At 36.0% G+C, this 19,790-nt stretch overlaps 1 protein-coding gene across 1 annotated transcript; it reads right to left on the minus strand.

The window, feature by feature from the left end:
* Nucleotides 1–368: 368 nt before the first annotated feature.
* Nucleotides 369–19,790, minus strand: LOC139122378 (polycystin-1-like protein 3). Its single transcript, XM_070687763.1, has 13 exons — nt 19,201–19,790; nt 16,234–16,473; nt 13,622–13,861; nt 12,643–12,882; nt 11,384–11,623; nt 7,783–7,844; nt 7,226–7,316; nt 4,670–4,998; nt 4,030–4,141; nt 3,530–3,657; nt 2,785–3,013; nt 2,081–2,172; nt 369–1,304 (listed from the first exon to the last, which is right to left on the minus strand). Exons 1-13 carry the CDS (start codon nt 19,781–19,783, stop codon nt 1,224–1,226), a joined length of 2,667 nt encoding a protein of 888 aa, XP_070543864.1. The 5' UTR covers nt 19,784–19,790; the 3' UTR covers nt 369–1,223.

Consider the following 19,790-nt stretch of genomic DNA (forward strand, 5'->3'; position numbering starts at 1 on the left):
GTGTGCAAAGATCTGCATTACGTATACTCATCATCCGCATAGATTTACGCTAAGCATACCACCAACGTATTGGATTATTTCATATACAAAGATGAACGTACGAAAGTTTCGTATTGCATTAAGTTTATGTTCCATACACGTAAATATTAATTTGGTAAATATACTGAACGCATATCAAGCATTTTGTCCAGTTGTGTATATATATATATATATATATATATCCTCTATCTGAGGATTGCAAGATGCATGAAACTTAAGTAATAGATTTCATTACTTTGTATTTGAAGTAATCTGTTTATATATATATATAATATATATATATATATATATATATATATATATATACTTTAGTAATTTATCAAGTCATTAATCAATAATATACTGATGTACTGTCTAGTTGGGCAACGGATTGCACTATTTTCCATGTTTCTCCTTCAGATTGTATGCCTTCTTGGCTTTTCATTCCTTGTTATGCTTGTTATGTGCTCTGTATTTGTCATCTCATGGAATACAATGGAAAAATAATACACATAGTTTTTAGCAACTAATGAATACACCATCAATGTAGGAAAAATGTCTAAATATGACAAGAAAAAATGATTAAACAAATGTTTAAAGTCATAAAATTCAAAATTACACTGCCTGTGGCTTTGATTATATTGTCTATTGTTTAACCGATAAATTTAATAAGCATGCTTAATGAATAGACTAGTCAAACCGTCGTCAATAATTGTTGTTGTTGTAGTTGTTCTTGTTGTTTAGGTATAGAATTTGTTGTTGTTGTTATTGTTGTTGTTGTTGTTGTTGTTGTTGTTGTTGTTGTTGTTGTAGGTGTTGTTGGGCAACAGTTGTTCACTATACATGTAATTTTAATTATTTATTTAATTAGACTTACTAATAACAAGATCTGTACTTATAAAGCTACAGATAACTTTAACATATTTGCTTTGAAGCTGTAAAAGATAACCGAGATGAGTAAAATCATACCGTTTTGGACACCTCATCACCAGTAAAAACATCAAAGCCTGCTCCAATTTCGTTGTTCTTTATACACAGTATATTTTAAATGTTCTTTATATGTCTCTCGTACAAGAGTCATAGTTCAGTACACCAACAAGGTCTTTTTATATCAACTGAACGATCAGTACGATATGACTCCATGACCTTTACAGCTCAGCTCAAAGGTATATAACAATAAGGACAGCAGACTCACATCCGATTCTTCAAAAGGATGATGGCACAGTAAAAATGGTCAAGTGGTTGCAAAGACACACTGTAGACATCAACGTAGATACTGACGATGCCTGAATTGGGAGAGAAATGTGACATAAAATACTCATAATTTGCGCTCGTGTCCTACTTATATATTTTCAATTGCAATCGTTTTTTTCAGCTACGTAAATACTAGCTTCCATGCATAACATTTAGTGCCAGAACTAGACAAACAGAATATCAAATCCGTTCACATTTTTTACCAACCAGTATCTTTGAATGACTGGAATGCTGACATGGCGAAAAATCATCATTGGATTTAATGCACAGGCCTGTCCCTCCTTAGTCCATTCGACCGCTAAATAAGACCGATCAAATATTACTTGCACCAGTTCAACGCACTAAATGAGTACGCAAGATCATATTCACCAATGCGTCTTCCTACTTGCACTGTTCGACGATACGCTTCATATTTTATAAGCAGACTTATAGGTACAAATGTTTCGGTAATCAATAGCATACAAGGCACCCCACTACTTGTCATATTATATCGATGTGCACAGAGACAACTTATATAAACAGACAAACTAATACAAGATGAAGGCGTTTTTATAGTTTGAAAAGATTTTATCTAAAATGGAAACATTTCGGCTTAATGACCAAAACTTTGCCAATCTAGCAGCAATTAAAGTTGTTTCAACTTTCGCAGTTACTATCATGGAAACGGGTGGCATACTAATGGGTATCGCTTTTGTTCTGTATTATCAGTGATACAAAGAACATATTTTTATGGCGACTCATACTATCATTATTTATAATTATGGCATATGGCCATTACTTTGATTACAATTATCACATACATACATACCTTACACCCGTCTCTTTGCCATGTGCCCTTGCTCTTGTTCAAATACGTACAGGAAGTTTGTTTGACAATCATTGAGAACTTCACTGTCTTTTCTGCAAATTGATTTAACAAAAACACATTGTTTGATGTTTGATTAAAATGAGACAATGAATATCAAATTGTGAATTACATATATACATTCATGGTGGTTATCTATATATCTATCAGTACTTTGTCCAGAACCTCCCTATTAGGACTAACCCTTTAAGCTTGACAAAAGTAAAATTGAAAGCATGATTTGAACTGAAAGGGACAATTCACTCTTCACAGTATAATACAGTATCACACCAGCGTATATTGCGCCAAGACAGTGACCCTCGACACAAGTCATGACAGTTGCAATCGAACGACGTTATATATTTTATCAAAAGCGAAAATATTGGTCATTGTCTTTTAAATCATGTCTGAGTAACTTTTTACTGAATACATTTATCACTTTCACAACCTAATCAAAATTAAAAGAAATACTGACGGCCGTTTTGTGTAATGAAAAAACTCGTAAGCGTTAAGGGATTGCAATGCAGCGACTATGTGCATCATCAAAACACCGCCACAGTGTCTACTGCCCGCTTTGCGAATTGAAATTATTTCATTTCAAGGTAATTTATAGTATTACAATAACATTTCGGGAGGTTCAAAATCAAAGATGTGCGATCGCAACTTACTTTCTGGAACGGAAAATGTTAAGAAATATTTTCCAGTCCTCATAATGTAATCCTCGGGAATGAAGATCTTGGAATTGTTTCCGTTGAACTCAACATCCACAGAAAACTGGTAACCACGGTAATCATGTGAATACTCGACGATGCTATTAAAAACAAACGCTACAGATTTTCCTTGCATAGGTTCTGAGTTTTGTAGCGTTATAATGATAGCATGGAACAACTGTGATACCTGCATGTACGCAACAAAGAATATTAAGAGATATTAGAGATTAATAATTATTGAGATATTAGAGATTAATAATTATTAATTTTTAAATAGGTGTTTTTTTGTTGTTACATCATATATACATACCGAAGAGCATGTCTGCATAAAAAATGTGATTAACTGATTAATGATTTATAATGAATGAATTAATGTAGTTAAACATGTATGTATGTATGTATGTATGTATGTATGTATGTATGTATGTATGTATGTATGTATGTATGTATGCATGTATGTATGTATGTGCGTACTATGCACGCACGTACCTACCTGCCTATGCTTGAGTAGTTGTGTGCTTGTGTGCATACATATACATATAAGGGCATAATCCAGGCACATTTGACTGTGCATGGATGTATCCGCTACACATTACAACATCATAGGGCAATATTGATCCCTGAATTATAGTTAATTAAACAACCAGCAATACACATGTATATGCTTGAAGCACGGGTGCATCGTGAACTAAGTTATTCCTACCTCGAACATTGTCGCGAAGTGCGTAAGATGGTCGGTTCCGCTATAAAAACTTTCCAATTTCACGTGTGAGTCATTAGCATGGGTGTCGCTGGTAAAAGTCATTCGAATATCTTCCTTTGTACCTGTCACTTAAAATGAAAATGAGAAAAAATGTTAGTGAGACATTATCCAAATACTATAAATTTCTTCTCTACATATACATTTGACATTACGAACGTGTCCATCAATGTCATCTGTAAATTTAGCGCTGCTCCTGTCTTTTCAGCAATAAGTTGTACATATTCACGGGTCTTCATGTCCAGGTCTTTTAAGTATCTGACGTGAACTTTAAATGAAAGTTATATCTGGGTATACTTTGACAGTTTGACTAAACAAACACGTGCTTAGGAATTAAAAATATTGCTTATTATGTTGTTACTTTGCTCTTCACAAAGAACAGTGTTATGACGTGGACAAACCGTCAGTCCTAGTGCATTCCTTATGACAAAATTCAAATGTACCTTGTATTTCCTTGTTTGCCCTGTCTGTAAATGATAATGACAGAATATCAAACTCTGAGACGATATCCTTGGCATCATCAGCTTGAACTGATTTCCTTTTTAAGCATTTAACCTGAAAGAAAAAATAAACATGACGACATATTGCTAAGATATCAATCATATTGTTGATTTTTGACAAAATATTATTAACACCTATCGTTTTATATCAATCAGTGTCCTTATAAGTCCACACCCATTTTAGACGTTTGTAAATTATTATTATATTTTTAGTCTTCCCAATTATGAAACAGACATATTGGGTATCTGTTTCTGCTAGTTAAGCGAACGTCGTTTATTCTTTTGACAACGATTATTGTGGAGAAATGATGGGCGACCTTAGCCTGTTTCTTCAATCTTCAAGCGATCTTTATTTAAAATACAGTTTGCCAACACTTTGCTGTACTCCCGCTCCTTAATAATGACTTCAATAGTTGTAGTTGCATCGAGTCTATTTTGAAATACTTAACAATTATTATCAACTTCAGTGTAGAAATAATAGTTTTCTACCCTCACGTGGACAATTTTTGAGACACAAATTTTACGACTATTGATTTTTTTCTTTGCAAATGTGTATGTTTGTTCGTGCTATGTATGAACTTACAATCATATTTAATGTTCCTTCCCCTTGTGCTAGATTAGAGAACAGCTTGTCCGCTGCTGGCAAGCTAAACCCGTTACCGTCTCCCATCGCAATCGAGCGGTTGGCAAGCCTGTCCAAGCTGTCACTTTCTAAAGCAACTTTTATTGAGGGTGTGTCCAATACAACAGGGCCACTCCCAGGCTCTATATTCTTTAAAATAAACTTTGACAGGTCGTCTGTCGTGTTCATAATAGTTTCTATCAACACGTTCTCTTCGATTAAGCTTTCGTCGTTGACTTCTGCTGATGAATGCAATGCTGCAATGTCCGTGTCCATTGCCTGTAAGACATCTGTAAAAAAGCCAGCAAAACAATAAAGACATTTCCAGACAGTTCCCTTTTCGCGAAGCTAGTTCTTGACTATTATACAAAACCGAGTTATGTTATGCAAATACTGTTGTGAGTGGTTTAATGAAAAACAAGGCATTAATGCTATTGTTTGACATGTCACTGTCATTACCAGTAAATGATATGTACATTACTTAGCCGATGTAGAAAGCGTCAATTATTTCATAGTTATGGAAAATGAACGGATGAAAGACCCATGACCCGGGGCAGAGTTACCTTTACTATTGAAAAGTATACTTTCAGGAAACATTTTCCTGTCCGTACGTCAATAAACAAATGTTACAATGACGTGAAAACATGTCGGAATAATAAATTCTATTGAATTGTAGAAAAAGTGGTTATGAAGACAAGCGTGAGATATTTGTGGTAACGGTCAGTATAATTAGCTGAGCTTTTCATTACATTTATTGAAGTCGTACAGATAAAGAGGTCGGGGAGTGGATGCGGTTAGTAGCAGCAGTGGATGCGGTTGTTTTGAGTGAAATTCCCTGTACACAATGTCTTTGGGTATTCTTTTAAAGGTTTTAAAGGGATACAAATTAAAAAATGATCACTCATAAGCAAAAAGATTGAAGCGCTAGTAAAATCACACATTTAGATTTTACGTTATGTCATGATTCTAGAGCCAGACTGAAATTAACGTAATTGAAATGCATGGCAGGGTTATATTCAACGAAATACAAAAGAAAACGACGTGTAATAAAGAGTCATTTAACTGCACTGAACGATAAACTGTCGCCCCTGAAAAACACTGACGTATTCGCTTGACCTTGTCAGTGTGCGTTGCTATTGAGTTTTCATTCCCATAAAGTCTCGGTGTTGTTGTAATCTTACATGTGCCTAATTGTATATCGTCTCAAGTGATTTTCTACTATCATGTTTTTTGTTTCTTTATACAAAATCGTAAACTCTTAAATTACAGATTTCTTATTGATATGGTCTCGTAACGAACATTTTAGGTCCATCTTTTTTACACCTGCCTTGCCTAGTATTTCACACCACCGAACAATGACGCTAATATTTAACTTTGAAACGGACGTAGAGTTTTTAAAGTTTCCAAGCCGTGTTAAAAATCAGCAGAATTGTCTTAAGTTTGTACTTTCTTTGCTATCATCAATTTTTCAAAATTTTAAACACCGAAACGCAATCTATAGTTGTATTTGCGTAATTAATAATTTCGAACTCAAATTTTATGATCCAATGCTTTTCCCTCGGGATACTCTTTGAAAAAAAAAGAATCTTATAACAACTCTTACTTTTTCGTATCCGCTAAACCACAATATGCTGTGTGTCCTTTGGCACTTAAGCTTACGAATCTTTTGAGTAAGGTGAATTGTAAATAATGTCAACCATGCAAACGATTCTCTTTGTACCAAATTGAATAAAATGTATTCAATTATCGATGTTGTAATCAATCCAATTTATTTGTCAGCATGAAAGACAGCTTTTCAAAGGAGTTTGAAAAGCGATAATATTTATAAAAGTAGGATATTTCAGTCACCACACAACAGGAAAATGTTCATAGTGCAGTGTCAACAATAAAAGTCCCCTGCATGAAAAACTACGATTCCTTTATGAATATTACGAACTGACATCTTCATGTTTGCTTGTTATGAGCCGTTTTGTTGAAATGCCAAATCAAGTTTCTCGTGGCATTTTAGGTGTTATTATCTGTTTAATTAGATGTAGCTATATATATATATATATATATATATATATATATATATATATATGTGTGTGTGTGTGTGTGTGTGTGTGTGTGTGTGTGTGTCTAATCAAATATATCTCAAGTTCATGATCATTCAGACTTCTTGTAATCAGGGTCTTGGTAAGAATAAGTTGGGTCTAAATTATATGGGTCAAAGTTGATTTATCGCATGATTAAGTAAAAGTCAACTCAAAAGGGGGTACACATAATAATTGGGTATACAATAGGGACTTTATTCAACTGGACTGTACGGCTGCCGGAAAACGGGGAGTTTGCCTAAAGTTTACATTAGATTAATATGTTAAATAGCTTTTGAAAGTGTTGTTTGAATGTCGAAAACGAGAATTTAACATACAATTATCCATGTCTGCCAACAGATCAAAAGTGATTTAAGCCGATCCTGTAATGATTCGAAATGGACGGACTTTGTCATTATCAATAAAACATATCTCAGTCACTAACCTGAAGCCAAAGCTTGCCTTTCTTGTTGTGATATATTAAAATTACCAAGACCGTTGATCATCTTTGAATAGTTGCTGAAACCTTCTGTCACCTGTTAGTGGTGGAAACATAAATTGCATTGATCCTACTTCAGCCACAATCAGAACCAATATCGAACAAAAAACAACTCAATTTTAGAAACGTTGCTGCATCACATCGTGTTGAGAAACTGAAAACCTATAGTGCCATACGATACACATTTTTATAAGTAAAAATCTTATATCTATAAATTGATTCTGTTTGCTCTTCAACCATGAAACATTACGCTGTAGCGCCCAACTCTTTTTCTGTGCATAAATGTTGATTCTATCGATGAAACGTGTAATTTATTAGACAGGGACTTAAAAAGACAATTGATTTGGGCGACGAAAGTACCATTGTAACAAATACTGGAAATAGAGGAATAACTTAATTATAACATATTGCTCTTTTTAATGGCCTTAAAAACACATTCGCATGAGTGGCTAGTAGGATAATTTGAACTATTTTGCATAATTGAATTTCGATCTCGTACTTACGTCCTTCATTGATATATCCACCTTTGTTCTATTTAGAATGACACTGGAAGGCTTTACAACAGCTGAAATTAATATGCAAATAAATGAATAAATAATTACATAAATAAATCAATAAATCAATAAATACGTAACTTATCAATTGTCAGATTTTAGACGTCATATTAGCCTATTTCAGTGTCTTGAATCTGTTCCGAGCAGGAAGTACAATATTCTATGTAGATTTATTTAATTCCACATTGTATTTTAAGCAAGTATGACCCTGTGGTGTAACTCGAAAACACACTAACCCCTCCATAGAGCATTTCAAAACATGGTGAAGGTTTGCCCCCAAATGAATGCACCCCCCGGGAAAAAATGCAGCTGAATGATGAAATTCGTAGCTGGTACGATGTATTTTAGGTTAGTATGACCCTCTGTTGTGATTCAAAAACACATTACCCTCTTGAGCATTTCGTAAACACGATGACCCCATCACCAAAGTAAAAAAAGGGATGACACCCAAGAATCCATCCCCAACAGACTAAAGAAAATGACCAGTTCCATACACTTGCATTGCCCTACAACATATGGAGGCAGAGAACCACTCGAGGGTAGCTATGCCTTAGCTGAATGGACAAACGTAGGTTGACTTGTGTTTTCTATGGCAGATAGACTAACTTTAATGTCGCTTAATATCAGCAATTGGCAGACCGTTGTGTGTATATATTTCGTTCTAGCACAATTAGCGCAAATGTGACAAAGCCTTATACTTGACTAGGCTGCTTAATGTCTCAGAAGTTTGCGTGACAATCAGTGTGAATTATGATTTGTCGGTGCACCAATTGCATACACGCGCCACTTCTTAATGCAATATATTGTGGAAAGGGACCTTCCTAAATTGAACGGCAGGCCAGAACTCTTGAATTTACAATTTGGGACGTTAAATTCCAAATATACACGGCACATTTTTGGAAGTTTCACTTATTTCTGTATACAGCGACTTCCAAACATGTAAGAATTATACATTTTAAAACCATCATAACTAGATATTAATCAGGAGATTCTATTAAGATCTTAAAATTTAGAATTTAATTCATCGATACACTAAATTTCAAGTTGTTTTACACTAAAATGTATTGAAGCATTGTGATATCGCCCTTCCATTGTTTAGTATTATGTACTGTGTTTTTGTTGGATGGACCCATGACCCTAACTAGATATTCAGAAGACCGCCCTCTATCTTTCTTAAGCCACTCCGACACAAAGGTCAAGAAACTTCTTAGTAAAACAATTAAAAGGTTACATATTAAATTACACCTACGCAGACACATTTTTTCCACTGTCTTAAAAGCAAATAGACATGCCACGTGGATCTGAAAAACGCTCCAGCCAAAAGCTGGACTGTAGGCGCAACGAAAGTTGATTTCCTTTAATGACTTTCCATTTATTCAGAGGACCATTTTGAATGCAGTGCTTAGATATTTTTTGTAGAATTTAGTTCTTTTCTTCCGTTTACTTTTTACTTGATTTACCTTGACTCTTCGGTATAGACAATGAATGAACTTGTAATTTAATCTCTTGATTTACCCAGTTTTCACCGCTTCTTGAATAAAGTTATCCTGAACTAAAGTAACTGAGGGTGGTTATTTCTTGGAGTGATTGGCACTTAGCGGATACAAAGGCTCCGCTACTGTGAAAACTCGTTGGAAGTAAAAACCAGCGAAACAACCAGCCTAAGCAGAATCTCAAATTAAAATCAAGAAGAAATTACTCAGACAGAAAATACCTCATAACAAACAAAGGAAGGGGCGGTTCCCAGTGGGATAGCCATTGCTGAAGATGCTGCTACTGCCCGATCTGAAGCGCGCCCTCTACAAAACAGTAGAAAATAGAAAGCAGACTGCTTTATGCTAACTTGAACGCTGAACAGGCGCTGTCAAGTATTTGAAACAAAACAAGGGGAGTTCTCATCGACCAAAGGGGAATGCAGGACCCAACAGAAAGCAAAATTGATACAGCAGAGGCACTTTCCAAGGAATATGAACAAACCTGGAACAAATTTCAGAGACTTTATCGACAAGACAAGATACCAGAAGGTAAGGAGTAGGCAGAACGGGAATAGGCTTTAGCAGGACCATTGAACAAGCGAATGAATATATAAAAGATGCAAAAACAAGGAAAGCTGAAAATAGCGCACTCAACCTCAAACCACCATCCGAACGTGGATCGTCATTAGGCAGCTTGCGTAGTTCAAACAGTACTAGATCACCAGCATCACCCAGGACAAACGCATTAAGGAAACAAGGCAAGGCATGCTCTGCAGCAAGAGAGGCAGAGTATATGAAGACAATAACTCACCATCAAGCAAAAATCAAAGTTATCGAAGCTGAAATGAAAGCAGAAAGGGCAAGGATAGATGCAGAAACCCTCCAGAAAGTAACCGAAGAAAGTTCCACACCAGTACAGACACTTACTACACCAGACCAGTCATCAAACGACCATGTATCATGTTACATCGCAATGCAAAAAGAAATGGAGCGAGATCCATTACCTGCACTGAACTCTTACCCTTAAGAATTTACTTAAACCCAAAGTATAAGTAAGCGTTTATTCTATTTGAAATTTATAATTAGTAAAAATTCAGCTTACTGCACATTTTTAGACGGAGAGTGTGTTGGATTGACACTTCATGGACCTAACTAGATATTCAGAAGATCATCCTCTATCTTTCTTAAGCCAATCCGACACAAAGGTCAAGAAACTTCTTGGTAAAACAATTAAAAGGTTACATATTAAATTACACCTACGCAGACACATTTTCTTCCACTGTCTTAAAAGCAAATAGACATGCCACGTGGATCTAAAAAACACCCAAGCCGAAAGTAGCACTGTGGGTGCAACGAAAGTTGATTTCCTTTTATGACTTTCCAACTATTTAGAGGACCATTTTGAGTGCAGTGCTTAGATATTTTTTGTAGAATTTAGTTCTTTTCTTCCGTTTATTTTTGACTTGATTTACCTTGACTCTTCGGTATAGACAATGAATGACCTTGTATTTTAATCTCTTTATTTACCCAGTTTTCACCGCTTCTTGAATAAACCTATCCTAAACTAAAGCAACTGAGGGTGGTTATTTCTTGGAGTAATTGGCACTTAGCGAATACAAAGTAACTGGACTCCGCCACAGTGTTGACAACTGCTGAGCAATGACAAAAGATTGCTTCATCCTGTTTAACATTGTTCTTAGATGGGAGCAACCTTCCTGCCCTTTGCTGTTGTTAATTATAAATTAATACCAAAGTCATGACAATATGCAGATTAAGGGACGACAGACGCTCTAAGACTTTTTACCTCCTGATTTCAGTGAATAGCTCAGAGACTTTTACAGTGGTGGACCACGTCTAGACAACCGACCTTTATAGACACTGTAACCGTGTATATCATGATTAAAGTGAGCGAATCATGGTGTACAACTCACTTTGTGTACATTATTAATGGACCAACAACGACAAACCACGAACAAGATACTGTGCGGGACGATTACGAATTAATTGCCACTCGACCACACCACGTTACAGTATCAAAAAGTAAATAATATCCAGTATGCGAAGGTAAATCTTACCTTTCACCGTCACTGTAAACGAACATGAAGCTGTGTTGCCTGAAAGGTCCGATGCTTCATAATGCACAGCAGTAACACCGATATTAAAATTGTCACCAGGTTTGTGGCTTCCAAGTACATGAACAATTCCAGAATTATCACTCGAATTGGGTATTGACCATATCACTTTAATGGTTGGATTGCCAAGAGACGTTGTTACATTAGTGTCTGGTGGACATATTATGTGAGGATTTTCAATGTCTGTATATAATAAACGAGGAAATATCTACATTACTTGTCCTTAATATTCGCTGATTTTATGCAAACAATTAATGGGCAGATTTGAATGACTACAGACGAGATCATATTTTACAATGTTTAAATCAAACTTCAACGACTACGTAACTTGCTTAATAAGATTTAAATGTCAGAGATTAACAAACATACAATAATTGTAGATATTAAAACTATTGTGACAGTATAATAATAACGAAATTCTATTGTATTCGTAAAAAGTAAAATTAATTTATGGAGACACTAAATTTCAAGTTCTTTTAAACTAAAATATATTGAAACATTGTGATATCGCCCTTCGTTAGTTTATTATCTTATTCTTTGAATTTAGTTTTACGACTGACGATGACTGATCGACAGCAACCCTACCCATGATGCAGCGTGAGAATGATCTCTCGTTGTTGGTTTACTGGACTTTTGGAGTAGCCTTTATCTTATTTGGTAAATGTATTATTTCAACAACTGCTATGACGACAGATTGTTTCATCCCGTTTGACATTGTAGTCAGATGGGAGCGACCTCCCTGCCCTTTGCTTTTGTGTATTATAGAGTCAAACCAAAGTCATGACAGCATGCAGACTTAGGGATGATTTAAGTTTTACACTTTCTGACAGAGACGCAGTCCACTTGGCACTTCCTCCTCTCTTTGCCTAGACACAGAGATGTAGACACTCTGGGACTTTGACGTTCGGACTTCAGTGTGAAGCTAAGTCTGTTTGATTGTGGTGGGCCACTCTTTATAGACAGCCGGCCTTTACAGATATTGTAACCATGTCAAAGTATCGTGATTAAAGTTACCGAATCACGGTGTACCACTCGCTTCTATGTACATCATTAACGGACCTTTATATGAGCAACCGGCAACGATGAACCACGAACAATATACCTTACAGGACGATTACGAACAAACTACCACTCTCGACTATGCCACTATACTAACAGTATCAACGAGTCTGATAACATCTAATACGGAAAGTGAATCTTACCTTTCACCGTCACTATAAACGAACATGAAGCTGTGTTGCCTGAAGGGTCAGATGCTTCATAATGCACAGCAGTAACACCGATGTTAAAATTGTCACCTGGTTTGTGGCTTCCAAGTAAATGAACAATTCCAGAATTATCACTTGCATTGGCCATTGGCCATATCACTTGGGTGGTCGGATTGCCAAGAGATGTTGTTACATTAGTATCTGGTGGACATAGTATCTGAGGATTTTCAATGTCTGTATATAATAAACGAGGAAACATCTACATTACTTGTCCTTAATATTCGCTGATTTTGTGCTAATAAAGATGGGCAAATTTGAATGACTACTAACGACAAGTGGCGAGCTTATATTTCACAATGTTTTAATCAAACGTCAACGACTATGTAACTTGCTTAATAAGATTTAAATGCCAGAGATTAACAAACATTCAAGAAGTGTACATATTAATACCATCGTGACTGTACAATCATAACGAAATTCTATTATATTCGTAAAAAGTGAAATTAATTCATCGAGACACTAAATTTCAAGTTCTTTTAAACTAAAATGTCATGACAATATGCAGATTTAGGGACGATTTAAGTTTTACACTTTTTGACAGAGACGCAGTCCACTTGGCACTTCCTTCACTCTTTGTCAAGACACAGAGATGTAGACACTCTGGGACTTTGACGTTCTGACGTAAATGTGAAATTAAGTCTGTTTGATTATGGTCGACCACGCCTATATAGACTGCCGGCCCTTTACATATCTTGTAACCATGTCAAAGTATCGTGATTAAAGTAAGTGAATCATGGCGTACCACTCGCCTGTATGTACATTATTATCGGATCTATATATGAGCAACCGGCAAACACGAACCACGAACAATATACCTTACAGGACGATTACGAACAAACTACCACTCTCGACTATGCCACTATACTAACAGTATAAAAGAGTCAACACCATCTAATATGAAAGTGAATCTTACCTTTTACCGTCACTGTAAACGAACATGAAGCTGTGTTGCCTGAAGGGTCAGATGCTTCATAATGCACAGCAGTAACACCGATGTTAAAATTGTCACCTGGTTTGTGGCTTCCCAGTACATGAACAATTCCAGAATTATCACTTGCATTGGGCATTGGCCATATCACTTGGGTGGTTCGATTGCGAAGAGATGTCGTTACGTTAGTGTCTGGTGGGCATATTATGTGAGGATTTTGAATGTCTGTATATAATAGAAGAGGAAACATATACATATTTACTTGCCCTTAATATTCGCTGATTTCATGCTAACAATCAATGGACAGATCGGAATATCTACAAACGACAAGTATAGATATTATATTTCCCAATATTTGCATCACACTTTATCGACTATGTAACATGCTTAATAAGATTCAAATGTCATTTTCAAATGCCCTACTTAACAGTACGTGGAGTGTCGACTACAGACAGGTAGTTAGCAAGCAATGAATATACGGCTAGTTTTCAATCGGATTCGAACCCACAACATACGGCATCAGTCGCATGAGTGTGGAGATGCAGAATGTTCCATTCGTAAAGCATAATAACTGAAATAATTCATTAACATCAAATGCTCTAGTGCAACTAAGGAAGTCTTTTTTATGCAAAATGCATTTTGGCCTTTTTGGTGTTAAAACTAGCTCCATTGTAAATGAGAATACTCGTCTTGTAAACTTCAAACAGTATATTGTTGCAGGGTATGAATGTTCATGAAGAACATAAAAATAGCGGTAAGATAAGATGAAATAGCTTAAATATGTTTAGTGTTATTAACGACCAGTCATGTGGTCTTAATTTTGGCTATAGTGCCCTGTGCTACCTCGTGGCCGCACGTTGCCAGAAACACATCAACATTTCCTTGGCCTATGGCTTCTAATGAAACTTTGGCAAGTTTTTACTTTCAAGACATTGCTAGCCTTTACCTAATAAAGTATGTGAGCCGTATGACACAAAACATATCATAGTTGACACGGATTAAGTTTACTCGATGATTTATTTGTATAAAAGTAAAATTCAATTTCAATTGCCTTCATATAAAAATTGGGCAAGTGTTTACTTATGAGACATGGTTTTGCATATTCCTTACACATCGGAGGCTATATAACGCAAAACATGAAATAGTTGACACAAACTAGTTTTACTCCATTGTGGATATGTATCAAAGTACTATAGATATGGGATAATTCATTGAGTACATCAATATTATTTGAAGTTTCAATATCAGCAGCAATCTCGTAAAACTTTCGCCAAATGAGACATTGGAACACCTATATCTTGTACCTAGAGCCCACAAAAGTCATACAGACTAAACTTGTAATACTTGACACAAAGTAGTTTTACTACATGTTAGACCTTATTCATAGTGTTAAGAGCTCTTCGGATAAAACCTTCAGTACACTTTTCATTCAAAGAATCAAAATCAACTTTCAAGTAAAAAAGTGGGCATTGTTTACCTATTTGACATGGCTTAGCCTACACAATATACATGGGCCTAAGTTGTATAAAACATTTAATATTTGACTCAAATGATGTTTACTCCATGGTGGGTGTATTAAAGTGAGACAACTATTAGACACATTAAGTTACAATACATTCTTTGAAGTTTAAATATTAGTAGCCTCAGCATATATTTTCGAGAACAAGTAAATCTACGTGATGCTTAGATACTGATAAATCGGCCAATACAACACAAACTTCATGATGCTCGTGCTGTACTTGTTAAGAAAAGGTGCTTACAATGTACACTTTGCAGCAAACACATTGTCAGCGAAGGAAACACACAGACTGTGATTCCACACCAAATTATATTTCTCGCAATATATATGTAATTAAAGGCCTACTGTTACCTTTGACAATTATTTTGCATGCTTTTGTTGCATATGTCTACAGTGGTTTCTAAGTGTACTTCCAACAATATACTGAAATATTGTGTACTCAGGTTGTTTACACTGAATGCATATCTGTGTCCTTCAGTGTTTGTGTTGATAATTCAGGCCAAGACTTCATTTTTCGTTTTCAAGAAATGACCGGCTGACAAAGTACTCTAAAAATACGGGGTATTTGAAAATGCTATTTATGACCAAGAACGTGCAGTATACAATTATATACACAAATTGTTGACTGAAATATCAAATTGTCAAAAATTCTTCTAGCTATGGCGTGCAGCGCGGGAGAAGGATAATCACATTTTTCCCATTTTTTTTAAATTGTTCGATGTCATAGCAAATGCTATACAGATATCTTCTTTCAACATTATAAGGCAGGGAGATAAATAAAGACCAAACAGAATGTTGAAAAGCTTGTCATACCATGGAGGTACAACAGATCCTGATTAATCTCTACTTCAACGAACAATCTCAATGTCTTGTCACCATGGTGTGTTGCTCGGCATATTCTTCTCCGATGCAAATGCATTCTTAGACAATTTGTTGAATTATGTTAAACCTTTCGCTCCGTAAAGTATAATTAAATCTGCAAATTTGAGTAATTATTTGGCATGAGGCTGTTAGGTACAATGATTACACTTCCCAGTGTTAAAGGAAGCAAATTGACGAGAACTTCAAGGACACTTACCTTGTACTGTTATGTTGAATGAACAGGAAGCATGGTTTGAAGAAGGGTCAACGACACTGTAAGTTACCATAGTTTCACCAACAGGAAAATCACTTCCTGGTTCATGGTTTGTAGTAACAGTCAAAGTGTCTGAATTGTCAGTTACGGTTGGTGGTTGCCAATCAACAGTTTCTACTGATTTCACTGCTCCGATGATCACCTCAACATCTGATGGACACTCTATCGAAGGGATTTCTACATCTGTTTTGTTGTGGAAACACAAGAACGCTAAATTCGTTATAGAAAACATAAAATAAATTACTTCCAGCTAGGTAATTGAATATGGGGGAAGTAATTAAATGTCATCAACTGCACATTAAACACACACGGAACTTCATGTCAACAATTTAATAGAAAAATAGCTCGATATGTTTTTTACTTTGTTTGAAATTATTAAAAAATCCAAGGCTAATGTCAAATATCTTTTCAGCGTCCTAAGGAGAAATGAAATGCAATTAGAGTTGATAAAATGGCAAGTCGCTTACAGAGTAATAAACAGGAGGAGCTTTTTAACAAAGTCAGAATTATCGAGCAGTATAGCTTATTTTGCAGATACAGTAACCGATGCAACCGGGCAAGTTAATATCGGTAAATGACATAAACATTTCAGTGCAATATTAAATTCCATTTCTCTCTTTTGGGTATGAGAATTGTAATAAGGTTGCGTTCTTCTTTGACCATGGCGTTTCAAAGGACGAAAATTTAGACGCCCTCTGTGGCATAGTGGACAAAAAATTAGGCGGAATTATACTAACAACGTTACAGCGGGACGTCTAAAAATTTTCCCACTCCATAAAGTCCTTTCAGTGTTTTGTGCAATATTTTCAATGCAATGCATTACAATTATGGCTACATGCCTTCTCGCCTTACAAATGTCATCTATTTCCCACTTTAAAGGTTAAAGCAAAATTCGCCCGTGACGTTCCCAACTACCGTCCAAGTGCGTTGGCTGCTAAACTTTAAATATTTTGGAGCATTTTAGGTTTGTAAGAGATGCCAATAATATATTACTTCCGATCCTCTACAGTTTGGTTTGAACACCTTTGTTTGTTAGCCTTCAAAATTGTTGCATACTGTACCAGCAAAGGGCTCCCGGAGTTCGTTTTCGTTTTTGACACATCGAAATTATTAGATGGCGCCAACCACTTCGAATTAGAGTAGGTACTTACTGATACAGGAAGGTCTCCCCCTAGATAGCCAGATTAATTTGGCTTGATACACAAATCACTTGTTTATTTGCCTTAATATTTGTAATGTCTTGGCCAATTATGTTTTAATGCCCTATTCTCAGTCGCAATGTTAAGTGTTTACACGATCTCCTTCATAGCATTGCATGGTAAATAGCACGAAATACGGTGCGTTTCACCTAGGTACCGCAACTTAGCGTATGAGACGGACACATTTCACATACAACACAAACGATAAAGCTTGGGTATCACCGCACGTTTGAAAGTCACCGATTCATTGATTAATCACAGTACACCACTGAAACCAGCATGGAGCAGCTGCTCTGTCTAGACTGAGAGATACACTTGATCTACAATGTGTGGCTTTTTAGTTAGTTTCTGTTAAAAATACCTTCACCTCTTGAACTCTTAGCTGAAATTGTAAAAGAAAGTTACATTGTAGATCAAGTCTAGTCAACTGTTTATCTCTCGGTCTAGACAGCGGCTGGCCCATGCTGGTTTACTGTAATAAATTGACTAGTCGGTGGCTTTGATATGTGTCCGTGATATGTACGTGGATTGTGTCCATCTCATACGCTGAGTTGAGGCACCTAGGTGAAACGCACTGTAATATTAAATGCTCAGAAAATAATCTATAAATATTAATGGATTGGAAACTACTGGTTCTCGAATACTGCGTGTTTTACTCAATGGTAACATGGTAAAGTTGTAATTCGAGATGGGGCATGCAATCATAAATGATAATTGCTGGCGATGGCGATATTGAAAGACAATGGCATGTGTTTTGAGTAAAAGCGAATATGCTACTGAGCCTATGAAGCTTTCTCTTGTCGACGTCAAGAAAGTGTTGTTTTCTGCATACTTTAATATATTTATAGTTGTCACTTGTGACTTAAGTTTAAATCAAAGGTATTAACCAAACTCAAGGTTATGTATAACGACGTATTGAGGGGACTTCTGGGTGTATCTGCTTGTAGCAGTGTTTCAAGTATGTTGTGTCTAACGACATCATGTCTCTCGGGGACGTTATCTGGGATAATATTGACAACAGTATTGTAAATGTAGAATTGATAAAGCTACAAACGCATTGTAAATTTATGTAAATCTGATTTGAATATCCACGTTAGGCTGTTCCGTTTTCGGAGGAAACGTATGTCCACAATTGAACTATTTTTGTAAGTCTTTTTTGCCCTTCTCTCATCTCAATGTTATTTTTTCGGTTTGTAACAGGGAGTACCTAATTTTTATGCTGAATGGATTTTAAACATTCTACATTTATCGCTTAGCCGTCAATTATACGTATGCTCTGCATAAATCGCCCAGGCAACGACAGGAGGCTGTATGGTGCTTCAGGGACATTATGAATTATTGGTTATTTTAAAGTTGGCATTGAGAAGGAGAAGGCACAGGTTTTACTGAGAGTGGGTCTAAATAGCTGCCTAGCAAGTCCATGCCCGACAGATCTCCTTCTGGTTTTACTTTAAAATTATCGATGGCCGAAAATCTCAGCAAATTCCAACAAATATCTTAGTTAGAACAAACGATTACCTATGATAGATTGTTAAGGTACACAGCTTAATTGAATTGACTTTATTTAAGTAAAGTTTTACTGTATGGTCGCACCCTAGAATTACATGACATTAACAATTCTGACAAGTTGGATGTTATGTGGAAACGTCGTTCTTGGTAGTAATACATCTGCATTGTTTATAACGGTATACATATCAGTTAACATACTCACCACATACATGATCAGACACTGTGGAAACATCGCCTGCTATGTCAAGATCAGCAATAGTCCATTTGAAAACATCACCATCAATTGAACAATCCAATTTTATTCTTCCAATGTCAGCATTACTGAGAACTGTAGACCACATGTTGAATTCAGACAAACTTCCAATTAGAGCCTGGCTTGGATTAAGTGATCCTCCCAACTTGTCTTGCTCTTGTCCTAGAATTAAGACTCCTCCACCTCTTATTTTCTGTCCGACTTTTACACCAGTCTCTTCATTATCAAGTACACCATTGTGGTAAAATTTCCATTTGCCGTTGCTCGATAACCATGTGGTGCAAATATGGTGCCATATGCCATCATCCAATGCCATATTACTACTTGACAGGGGATGATTGCGGATACGGATATCGTACAAGCCATTGTTACCGTGGTGACCTATTAACAACTCATTAGAATCGGAATTACTGTAAGCATAAGATACCATTGACTGGTAACCACTTTTTTCGCTTTTTATCCAAACACACGCAGTAAGTGCAGACATATCAGAAAAAGATCTTGAAACTGTTATACGAGTATTGCTACTCATAAGAACA

Source organism: Ptychodera flava, chromosome 22, assembly GCF_041260155.1.
Source record: "Ptychodera flava strain L36383 chromosome 22, AS_Pfla_20210202, whole genome shotgun sequence".
In the NCBI taxonomy this organism is placed as follows: domain Eukaryota; kingdom Metazoa; phylum Hemichordata; class Enteropneusta; family Ptychoderidae; genus Ptychodera; species Ptychodera flava.